The sequence below is a fragment of the Lipophrys pholis genome (assembly GCF_963383615.2).
Source record: "Lipophrys pholis genome assembly, chromosome: 23".
NCBI lineage: Eukaryota > Metazoa > Chordata > Actinopteri > Blenniiformes > Blenniidae > Lipophrys > Lipophrys pholis.
In genome coordinates this window covers 4,619,322-4,637,488 of record NC_137645.1, presented here as the reverse complement: position 1 = coordinate 4,637,488, position 18,167 = coordinate 4,619,322, and the positions used below count along the sequence as shown (strand labels likewise).

At 43.3% G+C, this 18,167-nt stretch overlaps 4 protein-coding genes across 5 annotated transcripts in view; 2 read left to right on the top strand and 2 right to left on the bottom strand.

Moving 5' to 3' along the window:
• Window positions 1–104: 104 nt before the first annotated feature.
• wdr12 (WD repeat domain 12) lies at window positions 105–5,098 on the bottom strand. The gene is made up of 13 exons (XM_080492672.1): window positions 4,918–5,098; window positions 4,688–4,782; window positions 4,114–4,208; window positions 3,916–4,022; window positions 3,675–3,790; window positions 2,152–2,306; window positions 2,008–2,053; window positions 1,825–1,910; window positions 1,603–1,743; window positions 1,156–1,261; window positions 939–1,071; window positions 582–654; window positions 105–507 (listed from the first exon to the last, which is right to left on the bottom strand). Exons 1-13 carry the CDS (start codon window positions 4,956–4,958, stop codon window positions 430–432), a joined length of 1,272 nt encoding a protein of 423 aa, XP_080348798.1. The 5' UTR covers window positions 4,959–5,098; the 3' UTR covers window positions 105–429.
• Window positions 5,099–6,326: 1,228 nt separating this feature from the next.
• On the bottom strand, window positions 6,327–11,051 carry nop58 (NOP58 ribonucleoprotein homolog (yeast)). Its single transcript, XM_080493208.1, has 14 exons — window positions 10,878–11,051; window positions 10,067–10,143; window positions 9,922–9,974; window positions 9,634–9,758; window positions 9,421–9,557; window positions 9,157–9,221; window positions 8,943–9,077; window positions 8,542–8,687; window positions 8,227–8,353; window positions 7,877–8,040; window positions 7,664–7,798; window positions 7,474–7,535; window positions 7,115–7,394; window positions 6,327–7,039 (listed from the first exon to the last, which is right to left on the bottom strand). The coding sequence occupies exons 1-14, from the start codon at window positions 10,920–10,922 to the stop codon at window positions 6,980–6,982; spliced, it is 1,611 nt and encodes a 536-aa protein (XP_080349334.1). The 5' UTR covers window positions 10,923–11,051; the 3' UTR covers window positions 6,327–6,979.
• A 261-nt stretch (window positions 11,052–11,312) lies between these two features.
• On the top strand, window positions 11,313–14,646 carry nufip1 (nuclear FMR1 interacting protein 1). Of its 2 annotated transcripts, none has more exons than XM_080493238.1 (10): window positions 11,313–11,835; window positions 12,057–12,142; window positions 12,225–12,329; window positions 12,405–12,467; window positions 12,555–12,631; window positions 12,740–12,832; window positions 12,987–13,168; window positions 13,363–13,503; window positions 13,685–13,938; window positions 14,036–14,645. In XM_080493238.1, exons 1-10 carry the CDS (start codon window positions 11,601–11,603, stop codon window positions 14,456–14,458), a joined length of 1,659 nt encoding a protein of 552 aa, XP_080349364.1. In that variant the 5' UTR covers window positions 11,313–11,600; the 3' UTR covers window positions 14,459–14,645. The 2 variants fall into 2 exon arrangements, with proteins under 2 accessions (XP_080349364.1, XP_080349365.1); XM_080493239.1 differs by having other exon boundaries at window positions 11,473–11,835; window positions 12,228–12,329; window positions 14,036–14,646.
• Window positions 14,647–15,094: 448 nt separating this feature from the next.
• Window positions 15,095–18,167, top strand: part of LOC308127584 (cilia- and flagella-associated protein 47-like) — a gene marked incomplete at both ends in the record, with an annotated part of 45,398 nt that continues 42,325 nt past the window's right edge. Inside the window, 7 exon segments of the mRNA XM_080492716.1 lie at window positions 15,095–15,238; window positions 16,169–16,326; window positions 16,416–16,531; window positions 16,657–16,795; window positions 16,979–17,063; window positions 17,148–17,288; window positions 17,374–17,543. Coding sequence (XP_080348842.1) covers window positions 15,095–15,238; window positions 16,169–16,326; window positions 16,416–16,531; window positions 16,657–16,795; window positions 16,979–17,063; window positions 17,148–17,288; window positions 17,374–17,543 — 953 coding nt within the window.

The following is an 18,167-nucleotide window of genomic DNA, read 5'->3' as shown; positions in this document are numbered from 1 at the left end:
TGATGGACTTAATTGTCTGACAGATGATTCATACTTCCGAATGATCAATTGGCTATGCCATTCATTTCTTTATCCAGTCACTAGCTTATTGACCGATTCATTTACTTAGTGAAATTATTTATTTATTTCGTGCATACATATATATGATTTCATTCACTCAATAACTGATTCATTCATCCATTAACAGATCTGTTTATCCCTCCATCTGGAGAGAGATTCATCCATCTGCCCTGCTTTCTGTTATAAAACCATCAACACTCAGAACACAAACAGTCCAATAGAAAGAAGAGACAACACTTTATAGGATACAATATTAATTTATGCTGGTTTAAAGAGGAACAAATATAATCCATAAGAAAATATGTGTGCTGAGGAGAGTAGAAATAACCAGGAGCAAACAAAGTAGAAACGGTCTCATGTGGTCCGTTTTTACGCCCCTGCATCCGTCTGACAGGCGGAGTATCTGTAGGTGTACAGCTTGTTGTCCGCTCCTCCGCTCAGCATCACCTGCAAAACAGAAGGAAACGTGTTTAATCGAAGTGTTTTCTCTGCAGACGGGGCTTTTGTGTGCAGCGTCTCACCCCGCTCTCTGTCCAGTCCACACAAAACACTTTGTCCTCATGGGCTGCCAGGTCGTACAGAGGAGCCTTGCAGCTGCAGAGGGGAACAAGAACCGTCACATTACACGACCATATAAAGATCCAACACGGACAAACGCAGGAAGTTTGTCCCAGACGGAAGCGTTAGTGCCTGTTCACAATGAAATTGGCTTCCTGCTCTCTAACAGCTTTCATCTTGAAAATGTTGTTGAAATGTAATAGTAACACTCTTTTCTGCTCTAGACAGCAATAGAAAAGTTGTGAACACTGAAAAGACTGAAAAAATGATAGTGCTTCGTCTTCCTGCTAAAATAAAAGGGATAATTTCACTTCACGGACCTTCTGGTGTCCCAAAGCTTCACCAGGTTGTCGAGCGACCCGGAGACCAGCTGGTGCTCGTGTGACGGCGCCCACTTGACGGCGGTGACCCAGCCGGTGTGAGAGGTCATCGAGAGCTGCACCAGAGACCCATCTGAGAACGAGGAGGGGGAAAACAGTGCACAACAATGAGGAGGAGGAAGAAACGAGGCCTGTGGTGTTTGGAGATCAGTGGTACCTTTGGTGCGGGGGTCCCAGAGCCGGATGTGTCTGTCGGTGCTGCCTGAGGCCAGCCGTCGACACAGAGGTGAGTAAGAGATACAGTTGAACACTTTACTGCCCGTCTGTGGAGGAGACAACAGAGTCTAATTTACTCTAAAGCAAGTAGAAACATGTGAAGAGAGGGTGTCGAGGAGACAGTCAGCCTCAACTATTACACTTCCACTACAGCAGTAGGACTTCTTCAATCTATTCTTACGACTAAAACTTTAAATGTGTTTCGCAGTTCATGCATGAGTGACTCATCTGAATGATGAAAAAAACTTATTATTGCTATTCAAAGCCCAGTGGTGTTGTTATTCCGATCAGATACTGTGAAAAACATTTAGTTTTTATGAATGCCAGAATAAAAACAGTTGAAAGGATCCAGGATGGGTCAGTTTGAGTAAATAAATGACCCTTTTACCAGCGTTGTCTTCATCGTTCCGGTCTCCACGTCCCACAGGTGGATGGTGTGGTCCCAGGAGGCGCTGCACATCTCCTCGCTGTCGCACCACAAGACCGAGGACACCGCCTCGTTGTGTCCGGACAACGTCATCAACGGAGTCTGCACCCGATGTAAAAGATGATGGGTTTAATTTCACTGAGACAACAAAAGATTTACTTCCAGAACCGGCTCAGAGCTCACCCTGGTCAAGCCCATCTGCTGAGTCTTCTGTTTCTTCCTCGGTCTATCACCGGGCTCCTCCACCTCGTCCGCCTCATCCGTGGGGACTAACAGGACAACATACATGTGAACAAGCTACTTGGGACGGTACCTCCTCAGTGGGTTCTGTCTTAATAATGTGCAGAGCTGGAATATTGCTCATACCTGCTGACCAGATCTTCAGCATCTTGTCCCATGAGCCACTGCAAAACTAAACCATGAAAACACAGACGACATGTTGAGACCGAAGAAAAAGCTTTTTTTTTTTTTTTTGCAGTTCTTCCAACTCTTTCTGCACCCTGCTCTCACCTTTGTCCCGGTGGGGTCTGCGCAGACCGTGTCCACACTGCCTGTGTGCCCCCGGCAGCAGTGTCGGGCTTTCACCTTGTTCCTCTCCGAGTTCCACTCCCACAGCAGCACAGTCTGGTCCAGAGAGGCCGTCAGGAGCAGCGAGGTCAGGCCGTCTGCATTCAGAGCATCCATCTTTTACCAGGGGCTCTCACAGGATGGAACAACAGCACTTTGTCGCACCAAAATATATTAAAGGAGACATATCATGCTTTTAAATCCTTCCTTTTTACATATAAATCATACAGTTGTGGTCTATACAACGCGGAACTGCAATGCTTGGGTCTGAATTCATCATTATTAGAGCTCCACAGGCCCCTTTTCAACCCCTTTTCTGATGTGCTTCTGAGAGCAACTCGTTTTGGGGCGGTCTCTTCAAATGCAAATGAGACACTTCATACCCCTCCTCCTCTCCAGGTTGCAGAGGTGACACTCGGTTCAACGCCACCCTGTTCGGCCATCTTTGTAGTTTGATAGAACAGATACAATTATCTAGCGGCGCAGAAACTTTATATTCACACATTATTTACAAAATGTCAACAACGGAAGATTTGTCCATCCAGCCATACATGTTGGAGCCAGAGTCGGACCCGGCGGAGCGAGATGAAAATGACGATGATGCACCTACAGAACAACGTCTTCATATGGATGTAACGCAATGGTGTGTTACTATATTTACACTAACTTCTCCATCCATGCCCACTACTACAATACTGCCTGTATTACAACGACTATTTAACACAGAAGTTACATTATAATCTAAAACGAGCACACAGCGCTAACATATGAAGACGGTGCAACTGCTAATGCTAACAAAACAATGACAGGGACGTCTTATCATCACACTTTTTAGCGTTATATACAGCTTACCGAAGTGCTCTGTTCGTCGTCTCCATAGATAGAAGGAACTGACCGCTCAATCAGACCAAGTCTTTCGGCAAATCCTTCTTTATACTGGCGGAGGTTGCTGAAGCAGTCGTCCTTAAAGTGATTCGCGCACACAAAAATGACCTTACCCACAGATGTGGGTACATTTCTGTGAAAAATAAAACTCAACCAGGCACTTCGAAAAGGTTCTGATGCTGGGAGACGGTGTAACGAAGCTTGTGGGTTACTACATCCACCACCGAACATTTCGACTTATCCTCTCGTAACTTCGGTTGGACTACAAAATCGCAGCGAGAAACAAAAATGGCGGATTGCTCGAAATGTCGATGTCCTAATTTGGCAGTTCCGCTGAGAATACTGTGACGTCATTGTTCAAAAAACGTAATAGAGAATAGAAAAATCGAAACCGATCGCAAAATATGACCAAAACAGAATATAAAGATATCAACGGAGCACCTGAAGAGACTACTTTGAACTTTTCTGTACTTCTAAACACTCTAAATATACAACAAAATGCATTTAAGGGCTAACAAAGTGGATTTAGCATGATATGTCCCCTTTAATATCACATATATTAATATCTGTCTCACTCTCACCTCTTTTGACCCAGGCCACGTCTTTGACCACGTCTGTGTGTCCGGCCACCGTCATCACTGCCTTGCCCTCCATGGACCAGATCCTGGCTGTCTTATCATATGAGCCAGTCAGGATCCTGAAAAAGACAGATGTGCATGGAGACCACCAAATTATTCTATCAAAAACTACATTTATAGTTCCATTACGAACCAACAATGCCACTCGTATCAGCAGGATCTGGTACAGAAACCATCCTCTCACCATTCGTTATCAGCATGGACGGAGCTGATCCAGTCATCATGCATCATACACTCCTCTGGTTCAGGAGCCGTGATCCGCTCCACGTACTCGATCTCCACCACTTCTTCCTGAAACCCACACATGCACATGTGGACGTGTTCTCTTAATGTCCCTTGATTTAATTAGTGTGTGTGGCATGTGCTCTGAGGACGGGCGTACCGTGGATATCCCCTCCGTGTCCATGAAGGTGGACAGCGGCATTCGCAGGAACTGACTCTTGACCAGGAAGTCGAAGTCCACTTTAGTGTGAGATGCTGAGAGAAATACCAGCGGTTTCCCACATTTAAATTTTCAACTTTTTTTCCCTGCACTAATTCTAAGCAAGTCAAGCCAACATGAAACAGCCTCCTGTTGTTTGGGACAAGATAAAGTCACACTTTCTAAACAGTGGATGCGGTATTGTGGTTAATTGTAATCAACTACAACATGAACTAGACCCCAGGGGCTTTTCCAGACAGTTGTCAACACCGATGTATAAATGACTGATCATGTAAATTGATCAATGAAGCAGTGGTATTCCAGATGCAAGTCAAAATGTGTGTTTGTGGCTTTTTCGATACTATAGTGATCCTAGGGATGCTGCGGGAGTGTCTGCAAGTCACAGAGAAATGCCCCAGATTCTGCTATACCACTGCTTGAATACAAAATACAAGAGATTGCCCAATATATTTTAAACGCTAAGCTTCTAAATAATGCTTAAAGATGTCTAAACCATAACAACACGTGTTTTTACCATGTTTGGCCTCCAGTAGCTTGTTGATGACATTGCTGAGATCTTGCACTTCAGAGGAGGCTGGGATGGAGAAGGGGACGTCATCCACAACATACCTGCAAAGGGAAGAGTTTATACTTATAAGACAGAGCGACGTCCCACTGCAGCATCTCCATGGAGAAGTTACAGCGAGCAGGCTTAGCTTAGCTTAGCATGTCTGGCTTTATCTTAGCGACGGGGACAAGACTCACTTTTTGTTCTCCGTGAAGAATCTCGCCTGCAGCTGCGACATTTCTCCAAACTGTGTGTGTCTCAAACTAACTCCAAACTGATGGGACCATAAACTACAGCTAATGTGCTCTCTCTCTCACACACACAGACACAAACACACACACGTGACTGCAGCACGCGGTATGTACACCGGAAGGAGGCGCGTCAAATGAAATTGAATCAAACTTTATCAACAAAGTAACAACGACAGCACAATACAGCATATATTATTTCTTTTAACGCAAATTTCTTGTGTACGAGTAGGATTTAGCCCAGTGCCATTTATGGACAAGGGTTAGAAAAACACAAGTAAACCAAAAAAATTCAATAAAAATCCTTCTATGAAAAAAACGGAAATACTGAAGGCTATTTATTTGCATATTTTTAGATTATACCCATGTTCTCCTATGGTAAATTTCTTAATTTATCAATATAAAAGGTTTATTAGTAGTTTTCCGTTTCGGTAATTACTTGCTATTACTTTATTAATTCTTTTTTTTCATTATTACTTCTTCGGTTGGTGGTCAACAAAATAAAACAAGCAAGAGCAATTTTTCATCCAAAGATTGACAATTTTACAGCCCGAAAGGGTTTATGCTGAAGTTAAACGCTTATTTCGCCTAACCCTATTAACAAATCAAAATACAAGATGTAGCAAGACCGCAATACATCAGAATCTGAACTAAGCTTCATATATAAAGTGAAAAACATAAGACATTTCATTTATACAAGTATACACAATATATTATAATACACATGTATACACATATATTATAGTTGTACAAGTATATATACAGTTTATGCAATACACCAATTACACTTTTATCTCCTATTAGTATTTATATGCTATCATTACTATTATTACTTTGTTACTATTACTATTACTATAATGATCATACTATTAAAGTTCCTGGAGTTTAATTCTGACTTATAAATCAATGCAAAAACAAGAACAATTTTAAGAAATTTGGAAATAATTTTACAAATTGTTAAAAATGAATAGATTAAATAAATAACATACCACCTTGTGTACACTATGTTTAATTTAATTACATACATTTAATCCAATGTATGGAAATACTCAATAAATGCAGCCAAATTCTAATGACTGAAAATAAACAGAAAAACCTGTATAATCCTTACTCCTTAAATGTCTAAATTCTATCTCCAATCTGTTTTAGAAAATTTGCATGAATAAATGCTCTGCCACACAGAATAATTTCATTTCCAAAATAAACTCTCAATGTGTTTCTAAAATTTTAATTTCGTTTGCAAATCTGATTTGAAATAAGTGCATTATTCAATTTTATCCAAGGGTTTTTGCCACATGTCCTGGAATAAAATTATGTTCCCAAGGCACAGAAATAAACTATAAAGAATGAAATGGAATACAATAGAAATATTGTATATCTTTAATATATAAATTGGTCACACTGAGAAAGGCAAACAATTTTTGTGTTTCCATGGTAAAGTATCTTTCAACTAACATTAAAAAAAAAAAGTCTTCCACTGACAATGAAGTCAACATGTTCAGGTAATAGAAAGAGCCAAATAACTGAGGAAATGTTCATATTTTCATCGAAATATGCAAACCAGTTTTCACAACTTAAATATACACATAGATGGACTGAATGAAAAGAAAACCGGCAGTGTGGCTTCAATGTTCTATATTGAAAATAGGGGAACTTGACATTCTGCCACTTCACTACAAGAAACACGTGTTTGATCACAAAAAGCACATCCAACAGTTTGAGCAGGAAAATATTTAATGTTTGGGAGAACGTGAATAAATGCAGCGTGTTCATGTCGGCTCAGAATGATTTTTTCATTCTCAAAGAAAAAACCCCAACACTGAGTGAGTTTGTGGGAGAGCATGATGAATTCCACACAACTGTGTCGTAAAATTACAAACTGAAGAGCACATTTACGATTTCATTGCAGTGACATCCTGCAAATATAAAAACCAGTCTGCTTGACCCCCAAAATTATTTGACGACATAAAAAACTAAAAATGAAAATATATACACTCCATTCTGCTTCCATTCATTCATCTTCTTCCTCCTTGACCTTCTTTTTCTTCTTCTTTTTCTTCTTCTCTGAGGACTAGAAAGAAAAGAAATGATTAAGTTCACGCTCCATTTCCTTTAAATCATCTTGAAACTGGCTCCTGAGTCTCACCTCAGCTACTGCCACCTCCTCTTCCGGCTCTTCCTCCTTCACCGTGGGTTCCTCCTGTTCTGCCTCCGCCGATTTGTCCTTTTTCTTCTTCTTTTTCTTGGGCGTCTCCTGAGGAGCTTCTGCTTCTTCTGCTACAGGTTCCTTCTTCACCTTTTTGGCTTTGACAGATGGCGTGACGGCTTCCTCTTCGGCCTCCTCCTTCTCCACCTCCTCAAACTTCCTCTTCTTTGACGTGGACGGAATAGTGGAGTCAGCGGACGGGTCATAAACCTTCACCTCGCTGCGAAACAACAATAGATCAGGATTCAACAGCTTTAACGATTTCAAATACAAGATTACCTAATGGAGTGATGTCTCACCTCTTGTGCTGGTATTTGTCGGCCTTCGCCATTGCTTTGCCTGTACCACTGATTCTTCGGATCTGAAAAGAAATGCCGTTAAATAAACAAGCATATAACATTTTGGTCACTGGTGTCAAGATTTAAGTGCAAAACTTGAGGTCACTTAATTTTAACCCAACACCATTGCACCAATTCCAAATGTACTCACTCCTTTGTCCTCCAGCATGCGCAGTCTGGCCTCCAGCTTGGCTCGGTTCTCCACTCCCATCTCTGCGTTGGTGTCTTCTCCCAGGGCGTCGTAGCGGATAGCCAGGGACGTTTTAGCCGCGAGCATTCTGGAGATCTGTGCACACAACACAAGGGTTTTGTTTCCCCGACACTCGGGTGGAATTCACCTGTCAGCTCTGTGTCCTGGACTCACCTTGCCCTTGTTCTTGGCGGTGGTCTGGCCCACCAGGGAGGCGTGGTATATGAGACCGTACTTGGGTGTGTCTTTGTGGGTTTTCAGCGCTCTGAACAGAGCTTTTTCTGCTCCGAGGATCTGCACGGTGGAGGCTGGGTGCTTGGCCAGATTTAAAAGCGAACCTTGAGAACAAACAATAACTCAAGTAAGCACGTCGGTTTAGCAAGTAGCTGCATGAGTGAAGCTCGTAGCTCAAGCTCAGAAGAGGTAGTGACTTAAAACCATCAGTTTACATCAGGAAATTGACAGACTGTCGACATCATCACCGCTCGCTTGCATTTCCACGCCGTTCCTCGGCAGTCACTTACCAGCATGTGAGATCAGCCGAGCGCCGACCAGCTCGCCCACCATGACTGTCAGGTTGGGGGCGATTGCCGTCATTCGGTTCTTGAGGTAGTCGTAGAGCTGAGCGCGGTACTCCGTGATCTCCACAACCTGAGGACAAGAATCCACACTTGACTCAGCTGCCGCATAAAGTCTGTGGTGGAGGAACGGCGTCTCCAGACTGTTCAGATGAGGTAGTGACTGAAGGCCCACATGGAGAATTTCAGGGCAACGACTTGAGTCGTCATCATCATCACCACAGTAAGTCCAGCTCAGCGTTAGCACGGCTCGGTGCCTACCTGATCACAAAGGTGCCTGATGTTGCAGATGTCCTCCTCTGACACTTCTGTTCCCATGGAGATCTCAGCGGCCAGCTTGACCTCGGCCTCGATCTCCTCCGGGAGGACGTCCGACAGGTCGGAGCCCGCCACGTTTGTGCGATCACCTGCAAACACGCGGCGAGAGATGAGGATCAAGCTGCACGGGAATACTTAAGCTTGTGATCTGAAAGTTTTGATTGTATGTGACGTCTCAAGAGTCACATTTCTAAACACTCAATAGCACAAATGAAAATATGTTGTATGTAGAGCACAAACAAGCCTTCACTTGCCCATTTCTGACTTCCTAATCTAACTTTGAGGTTAAGAGGATTCCTACTTTCTCAAACAGTCACAGAAAATCTAAGTGATATTTTTCTGACCTATTTTGAGGACAGTTTTGCAGTAGACCAGGTTGTCTGTGACCACCTTTCCCAGCTCGGGGAAGTGCCAGCCGTACCACTCTCTACAGCGCATGATGTAGTTGTTGAGCTCCTTGTCAAGGTCATCGAGGAGAGCTGAAGAGACGAGGGGAAAACATGTTTATTGACTGCTTGTTGCATGTATGTGGGGGAACAGAAGCACAGAAACACTTACAGATGGCCTGCACGATCATTGTGTCCACCTTGTCAGGACTGAACTTCAGCTTGTAGCGGGATAAACTAGAAACAGAAGAGAGATTTTCAGTTTATTCCTACTTGAAGTGTGTGTGTATGTCTCTCTCGGTAAATCCTGAGAGAAGTGCTGCCTCAGTGGTAGTGACGAATGCTGAGGAGAATCCACACAGTCAGTTCAGACAGCGTGTGTAATCATGGGCAGCAGGAAGTCAGAATAACTGATGCGAGCCGTGTGTTGACCGACCTGTGAGCCAAACCCAGAGACATGGCGCTCATCTCCTTGGCGGGCAGCCCGGTGACGAGGCTCTCGACCTGACTCCTGATGCATCTCATGAGCTCGGCCACGGCAGGGCTGTGGACGCAGCTCAGGTCCAGCTTGTCCTGTATAACAGACACGGTTTAAGAATAATCTCTGTAGTCGATCAATTTGCAGCAAGCTGTATTGATGTAAACATACTTTGATAACGCCGCCCAGCTTGGCATCACTGACGGCCAGCTGCTCATGAGCTTCTTTGGCGACCACTTTCTTTAAGACCTTCTTTAAACTCTTGCCGATTTTTCCCTCCACGAGGGCGGTGGCAGCTGAAATGACATCCAAAACCTGTTAAACATTATCACAACTCGCAGTTTGTGATCAGTAGTGGTCTCAGGGGTAGTGACGAACACTGTAGAGTGCCTCACACTCTCACTCGGAGACAGAGATACATGACAGACCACATCAGAGTACAACGCAGCATGCACGTACCTGCCAAGGCCTCTGTTGTGTCCTGGAACTTCTCAAAGTGTTTCAGCTTCACACTGCCCGGAGCAAAATCAACAGGTAGAGAAGATTATTCACACATGCAACACATGGTGGCTGGTGAAGAATAAGACACTCAGTCGTTACTTACACTTTATTGGCTTTCTCAGGAGTTTCAAACTCCTTGAAGAGGCTGTCGACCTGCTGCAGTTTGGATTCATCAAGGACCTGAAACACAACAGACATTTCATGTCATACATTAGTTTAGAAATGATGTGGAGCAGCTTTAAAGACCCTCTACAGTGGCGGTTGAATATAATCGTGGCTATTGCTGCACATTCAAAAATGAGTACAATATTTAAAGCACTTTTTGCAGTGTGAATGCAAAGAACGGCAGCGATTGATGGGAGGTTGACGATCCGTTTTCCTTTCAAAATATATACGAAAGAGCACATTTCAAGCCAAACACCATATATCTTAAACTTTACAGACAGAGGCTCTCGTGGACCAGGATTGCATTCCAACGATTATAACTACACATGCAATAATCTGTACAGATATTACTTATTATACTAATTAAGCAAAAAAAAAATGTAAATAGGATCGGAACTATTTCTTATGTTGCCTGTGTGCAGATTCAGCAGAAAACTGCAGAGCCTGTGCTGAAGTTGAAGCACACGCTTCGCACACGTGGTCACAGGCCTTTCACACGGTTACCTGTTAGCTTGACGATTAGCACCGGTTCCTCTGCAGAAAATACTTTTGTTTTTAAAGACAATGTAATGATATCTTGAATAATACAATCAACTTAACTCTCTGCTGGTAAAGTTACTTACAGCTGCGCTGTGACTGAATACCGGGTACTGGCTAGTTGTGCGGCTAACCCGAGCTAACTAAGGTAGCCGGGGCGCTAAAAAAAGGTCGATTTTTAGTCTGTAAATGGCCAACAGGCGGATATTTACCTTGAAGATGGCGAAACCAGCTGCGGTTTCAAATAAAACAAGCATCGTGCCAGCAGCTTGGTTCTTTGTGAACACTTTAGCTGCGCTCACGATGAGAAAGCTGAGGTTTTCCTCCTGAAGTTACCACGCGCACGATGCTGATGCTGCTTCTCTCACTGAAACACATGTTGAGGTGAGGGCTGCCAGGTCCGTTCATCCAGGGGGCCATCCCCCACTTTCATATAAGCACTCACAACTCATCGCACGAACATTCACAACAACAAAAAAATCATAAAATGTTAATGAAATCAAACACTTTAGCAGACAATTCATCACATTTGGTAACTCTCTTATTCTCCCACGCATTTCTGTACAGTTCATTCTTTCATCTTATCTGGCAACAGAACTACATCTTAAATCTCGCGATAAATTGTGAAAGAACGTGCCATTTTTGTCAGATTTTTGTTTTTAACTGTACAGTTACTGCAAATTATTAATGCTGTGCAGTTGCAGTTCAGCGTTCTACTTACAATTTCTTTTTTTATAGAATACAAAATTTCTGGTGTAATATTTACGTATTGTAGCTACGTTCTGACGTCACTTCACCTATTGCGGAAGTGACACAAAATTGAGCGTGAGCAAAACACGCACATGTGTGAACTGCATGGTGGTGACTCCGTTGCCTGAAGTTGATTTTTGACTTTCTTGTGGACGTGAGGGGAAGTTAGTGTTCTGCACAGCACCATGACCGAACCGGGTCGGTATCCTCCGCCGGACTTCAGCTGTCCTCCTCCGGGTGCCTTCCAGCAGCAGCAGCCGCCCCGCTGCAGCAGCAGCTTCCATCCCAGCATGTGGAGCTGGGCTGAGACCCCCTCCGAGTCCACCTGGGGCTTCAATCCGGGCTGGTTTCAGGGGCCAGGGACCGGTTGGCCTCCTGGTTTCCCGGTATCTGGAAGTTACGGACCACAGACTCCATTCGGTGAGTATTTAAAGTGACTCTGATTTACTCAGTTCTACTGAAAAAGTTAGATATGAAAGCCTGGAGCAGGAATGGCTCACTTTTATCACTGTGCATGCAAACTTTTAAGCTCTCTACCTGAGGGCCAGCCCTAAAAACGCATGCTTCAATAAAATAGTAGTTCTGTCTCAAAAATTAGAAGGTATATTATGTATTCTACTGATGCTGTGTATTGTCATCAGATCAAAACTTTGGCCACCAACGTCATCAAGATGGAAAACCCTCTGGAAGATACAATAACGGGCCTGGCCATCATGGTGGAAAAAAGGTGAGAGTGTGACAACTTTATTATACTTTGCTTCTGTGAGTCAACGTCGCACAGATAGATGACTTTCTAATTTGGTCCACAGCAGAAACACACAAAAGAGCCTGAATATTCCCACTACTGCGACACATGCGACCGAGGCTTCAAACACCAGGAGAAGTACAATGAACACATCTCCCAGCATGTTAAGGTATGTGACTGTCTCAGTGGATTATTGTTGTTTATTTACTCCTTAGTCACATTTCTCCATCAAATCTGTCCCTAGTGTTCAGTGCCGGACTGCAGCTTCAAGGCTCATGAAAAAATAGTCAACATACACTGGAAAAATGTACGTAACCCCACTAGCATACAGTCTGATGCTTGAAATTGCTGTATTTTCCCCCCAATTTATAATTTTATCTTGTGTCGATTGTAGAATCATGCGCCAGGAGCGAAGCGGATCAAGCTGGACACACCAGAGGAGATTGCAAAATGGAGAGAGGAGAGGCGCAAGTTAGTGACCACAGAAATGTTGACGTCTTAGGATGTGTATGTATTGAAATAGTGAAGAAATGATCCCTGAGATCATGTTATAAGAAGAGGTTGCACTTGCTGTTTCAGAAACTTTCCAACACTTGAGAATATTGAGAGAAAGAGGAAGATCATGGAGATGCGTAAGGAGACGGGAGGTGTTCTAGAAACGGCTCAGTTTGGGTGAGTGATGCTAAAATATGAACAACAATGTTAAAATAAAATAAAAAATGAAAAAATAAGTTCTTGTCCTTTATAGAACAATTTGCTTTAATTTCAAATGAAGCTTGTCTAAAGACTAAAGTCTGAATCTTCCATGTAAACTTTTCCTTTGCAGACGGATGAGAGGAAGAGGTAGAGGTAGAGGCCGGGATCGAGGTCAGTGGTGGGGTAACAGAGGGCAACATCAACATGCTCCTCATCACCAGTCAGTCAGCAGCGCCGCAGGGACTCCGAAACCCGCCACACAGCCCCGCAGGGACGGGGACCCACTGGGCGCTCTGGCCTGCAATGACCGCGGTCAGTTCATCTTCACCTCACAATTTATCAACCATCATCATTCCTGAGAATAAGAAGTGTTTCTAATGTAATTATGTATATTAATATTCCATGGAGCAGCGATTGAGTCTAAATGATATTTGTTAGATATTCACGCTACAGTTGCTTGATTACATTTTTGCAAAGACTTAGATTTTTTTCCTACGTGCTGACAGATTCTGACCCGGACGACCCGGCTGCTGATCCCACCACCAGCAGTTTGGTCGTGGCCCCGAAACAGATGAGCTCAGCTCTGGGCTGCCTGATGGCCAACTACGGCTCTATGAGTGAAAGCGAGAGCGACCAAGAACCAGAAGGTAAGTTCACCACCCTCCTCCACCATGCAGCTTTCAGGTCTGAGCTACGAGAAAATAATGTGTTGTTACCTACTTGGCTGCTGTGGGGGAAAAAAACACACAAATACCTCAAAGTTAGGTTGTAATCTCTCAGCTCGCTGGTCACATTTCATGTTTTGTTTTTTTGTTTTTTTTCCCTCAGCCGCCCCCATCCGAAGAGCCAAGGAGTTGGTGCCGAAAACCCAGACTGCTCTAAGCAGAACACCACCAAGCACAGAGGACAGAGGGGCCTTCAGAGGCTCTCAAACAAACTCAGATCATCCAGGAATGCTGGAAAAGCCTGACTATCACCTGCAGAGCAACAGAAGAGGCAGGTGGGGAAGAGGAGGCAGAGGAGGAAGGGGACGAAGACGCAACGATACACCACAGATACGTCGACCCACTTTACTTGAGATGGTATGGAGACTCTAAAATTCTTGCTCGTGAATCACTGAGTTTTGAGTGCCTTCCTTCACTTTTTGATTGCCTTCTTCATTTCTCTCCTTTTGTTTAGTTGCTGGCACCTGACATCCGCCACGAGAGGAACGTCCTCCTGCAGTGTGTCCGCTATGTCGTTCGGAACCGCTTCTTTGGGCTGGAGAGCGAACCACAGAACCAGGAGAAGATCAAGACCAGAAGCTCAGCAGCCGGAGAGCATGAGGACGAGCAGAAAGAGACACCAGAGACGCACCGGACTGTTCCCCAGGATACTCCTCTGATGAATGGAGAGGGACGGTCAGGTCTGAGTGGCACGTCGGGCTCGATCACAGCAGGTGTCACCAGTGATTCTCTAAAAACCAGTGAAAGTGCTGATGATGCTGGAGGAAGTTGCATCATTAATACTGAGGAGACCACAGAAATGGACTTGGATATAATCAAACCTACTTCCAATATGTATGATGATGAAATCTGGGAGAGTACTGCTGCTGTTTCCTGATTGATTCCATCTTTTTTTATTTGACGTAAATGTCACACTTTGATGATGTGTTACCATTGACAAATTTTTTATTTCATAAAGATATAAAAACAATTGTGTAATAAATCTATAGAATTATTAGTATTTTTTCCCTCTTTGTACACATTTGTACATAGGCCTATTTGATTTATAAAAGTGTTTTCTGTTGTGAGCGTTCACTGTGATTTCTTTCATATACAGTCTGAATATTTTTGTATTTAATTAGTCTATTAGCTAATTGGAAGGTACGATTGATTTGTGCATGGCACCATCAAATTGCGGTTTACCCACAGGTGGTGTTAAAGCTAAAAAACCAAGGAAAGGGTGAGGAAATATTAATGAAAAACATTTTATTTTAAAAATGAGTACGGTAAGAGTAAGGTTAAAGAGTAAGGTTTAAATAAGCACAAAGGTTTGGAGTCCAAAAGCCTCTTCACGCCTCTTCCGCTCGGCCAGCGCGAGGTCCTAAAACGAGCGCTCCTCGTGGAGTCGTCGCCTAGCAACCACCTGTTTGCGGTAAAGTTTATCTGTCGGTATGCGAGTCACCCAGACATTTTCTTGTTAAGTCGAAATTATAACCGTGAGACGTTCGGCGTGTGAGTCGAGAAGTTTGCTGCCATGTCTGCGGCTTGTGTTCGAGTCGAGCCTCCGTGTGTGACGTTCAGGGACGTGAGGGTCGGCCAGGTGTACAGAACGACTGTCACCGTGACGAACGCAGGAAAAACGTCCAACAAGATCGTTTTCCAAAAGCCTGCAACAACGGTGAAGTCACATTTTACTTAAATACAATTTACGAGGTTAGACGTGGTGTTGTGAGTTTTTAACTAAGGTAAACGACAGCTATCGTTCGTGGTCACAAAATGGAATTCCTTGGCCACGAAATACTATTTTATGGCCATGAAATACTAGTCTGTGGCCATTACATACTATTCTCTGGCCATGAAATACTGTAATGTGGCCACAAAATTGTAATTTGTGGCCATGCAGTAGTACTCTGGGGCCACAACATATTAATGGCTAGGAAATACTATTTTGTGGCCATGAAATACTAGTCTGTGGCCAGGAATTACTGTAATGTGCCCATGAAGTAGTACTCTGTGGCCACAAAATATTAATGGCTATGAAATACAATGTTATGGCCAAGAAATACTGTAATGTGGAAACAAAATAGCAATTTGCGACCATGAAATACTTAAGAAGTATTTTGTGTCCACAAAACTATACTGTTTATGACGTCATAAGCTGTGCCCTGTTAATGTGGCACAATTACATTGCATTAACAATATATGGAGCAAGTGACACATTTTCTGTTGGAATAAGGAAAAGCCTTTGTTCCAAATATCACTGATTATAGTTAAAATAAATGTACTTTAGTGGATCGTATTGATTTTTTTTCTTCTGTACAGTATATGGTTTTATGCCCAGTTGGGATGAATAAGGTTGTCTAATTAATTCTATAAACAAATTGTTGGTTTAACAACATGCAAACTGTCCATGAATTAGTTTCTGTTCGCTATTAAAGTCCATAATTGGAATCTCAGTTTATATATATCCTTGATCTCTTGAGAAAACTTATGACTTTTGCCATTAGTATGTCCAAAAATAGTCTCTTGCATTTGTCAATTGAAGTTGTTGTTTCTGTATGTTCTCCAAGCTCTAGTTAACCTGCGATGCCTGTTCGTTTTTTTACAGTTTTTCAGGTTCACGGTTTCCAGTCCAGCTGTGGTGGTGGCTCCTGGTTTGTCTGTCAGTGGCGTGTTAGAGTTCACTCCAGAGGAAGAGGAGGAGGTCAGAGATGGTCTCCTGGTTCATGTCAATGGTGAACACACCTTAAAAATTCCACTCATGGGGTGAGCGCACAACAAATGTGACATAAACCCATCAGGGACTGAGTGATAAGATGTAAACACACTAAATGAACCTGTTAATACTCCTCTAGGATTCCCAGGACTTGTTCCCTCTTAATGGATTCAGAAGTAGACTTTGGCTGTATTGCCGCCAGCGGTCAACTGGTCAGCAAACATCATCCAATAATCAATCGAGGATCAGCACCAGGTGAGAAGTGAATTATGCTCATACAGACCGTGGAAAAAAATCAAATATCTTGATCATTTTATAACAATAGCTACTGACCCATGTGTGTGTGTGTTTGTGTTTGTGTGTGTGTGTGTGTTTTGCAGGTGTATTCCAGGTGCAGTACAGTGGAGAGTCCTCTCTCAGTATTTCACCTTGCAGTGGAGTCGTGGCTCCTGGCGCCACCCAGTGGCTGAAATTGAAATTGTGCGCTGACAGACCGAGACACATTTTTGACCAAGCCGAGTACGTTTGTTCTTATAACACCAGTTATGCTCAAGTATCAAATAATACAGCGAAATGCAATAATAATTTATAATTAATGTGGTGAATTAATTGTGGATGTCTATTAGACATTTGGTATCCTGCACAGAAAAGCCCTTTCATAAAATAACAGAATTCTTGAGTGACACAGTCTTTCTGCTGTAGAGTGAAGCTCCAGAATCGCTCTGCTGTCGTTCTCACCGTCAAAGCTGACGTGATGGACCAACACCTTGAGATCTTTGACTTGCAGGTAGCACTGAACTCCAGACCCCACCTAGTGTAATGTCCACGTAGGAGCTGCTGTGAACATATCTCACTTTGTGGCATTGCACAGGGGGATCCACTGTCCTGTCTCTGGCTTGGACCGGTCTACTTCGGGACCTCCTGTGTGGAGAACGTGGTTCTCAGGAACAGTTCACCTAAAGCCTGCGACTGGTTGTGTGTGATCCAGAGCAGTGCTGCTGGGACTGAGGTGGTGAGTGAGTCTCCCAGGAGTCAAAGGCGTGGATGGAATTGAGACACTATACAAGGATGCAACATCAACTGTGCTGCCTGTGCAGGGAACAGACCTCCAGCGGAGCACAGACGCCGCCCTGCTGGAAAAGATGAAGAACTGCAGTCCAGCCAGCCATGACGTCTCCCAGGTCCTGGCTTGTGTTCCTAAACAGGGAAAACTGGGTCCATTTGGAAAAACCACAGTGGCAGTACGCTTCAGCCCTGTCAGCAAGAGGTACTTTTCTTTCTTTAACTATGTGCAAAAACAGGGAATGTCCCTTTAATGGCCGACTGCATATTTAAAAACAGCCAATACCTCACAGTGAAAACAGTCATTTTAATATTTTACTTGACGGTATGTATGTGAATTTTTTAGTTTTTTGTTTATTTAAGGATTTTTATGTTTTGCGTGAAAACAAACAAAAAAATAGGGGGAATAAAAATGAGCTACTCCCCGTCGGGGAATCGAACCCCGGTCTCCCGCGTGACAGGCGGGGATACTTACCACTATACTAACGAGGAGCTTGATAGGTACTTTCAAAGCACTATCGAACTTAAAGTGTTTCATATTGTCTCTCTATGGTCATTTTTAAACTAAATATTGATTCAAGATGATTTAATCGTGCATTTACATTTTTTCCACGGCAATTATGAAGCATGGACAATTCACTGAAGGGGTAAAGGGTTAAAGAAAGTTTATTTCGAAACTTTTGCAAAAAAGAAGAAATACTACCAATATTTGTGTGATCTGCGTCAACTCAGGAACAAAAAATATGAAAAGGATGTTGCATTGGCCGGGAATCGAACCCGGGCCTCCCGCGTGGCAGGCGAGAATTCTACCACTGAACCACCAATGCTT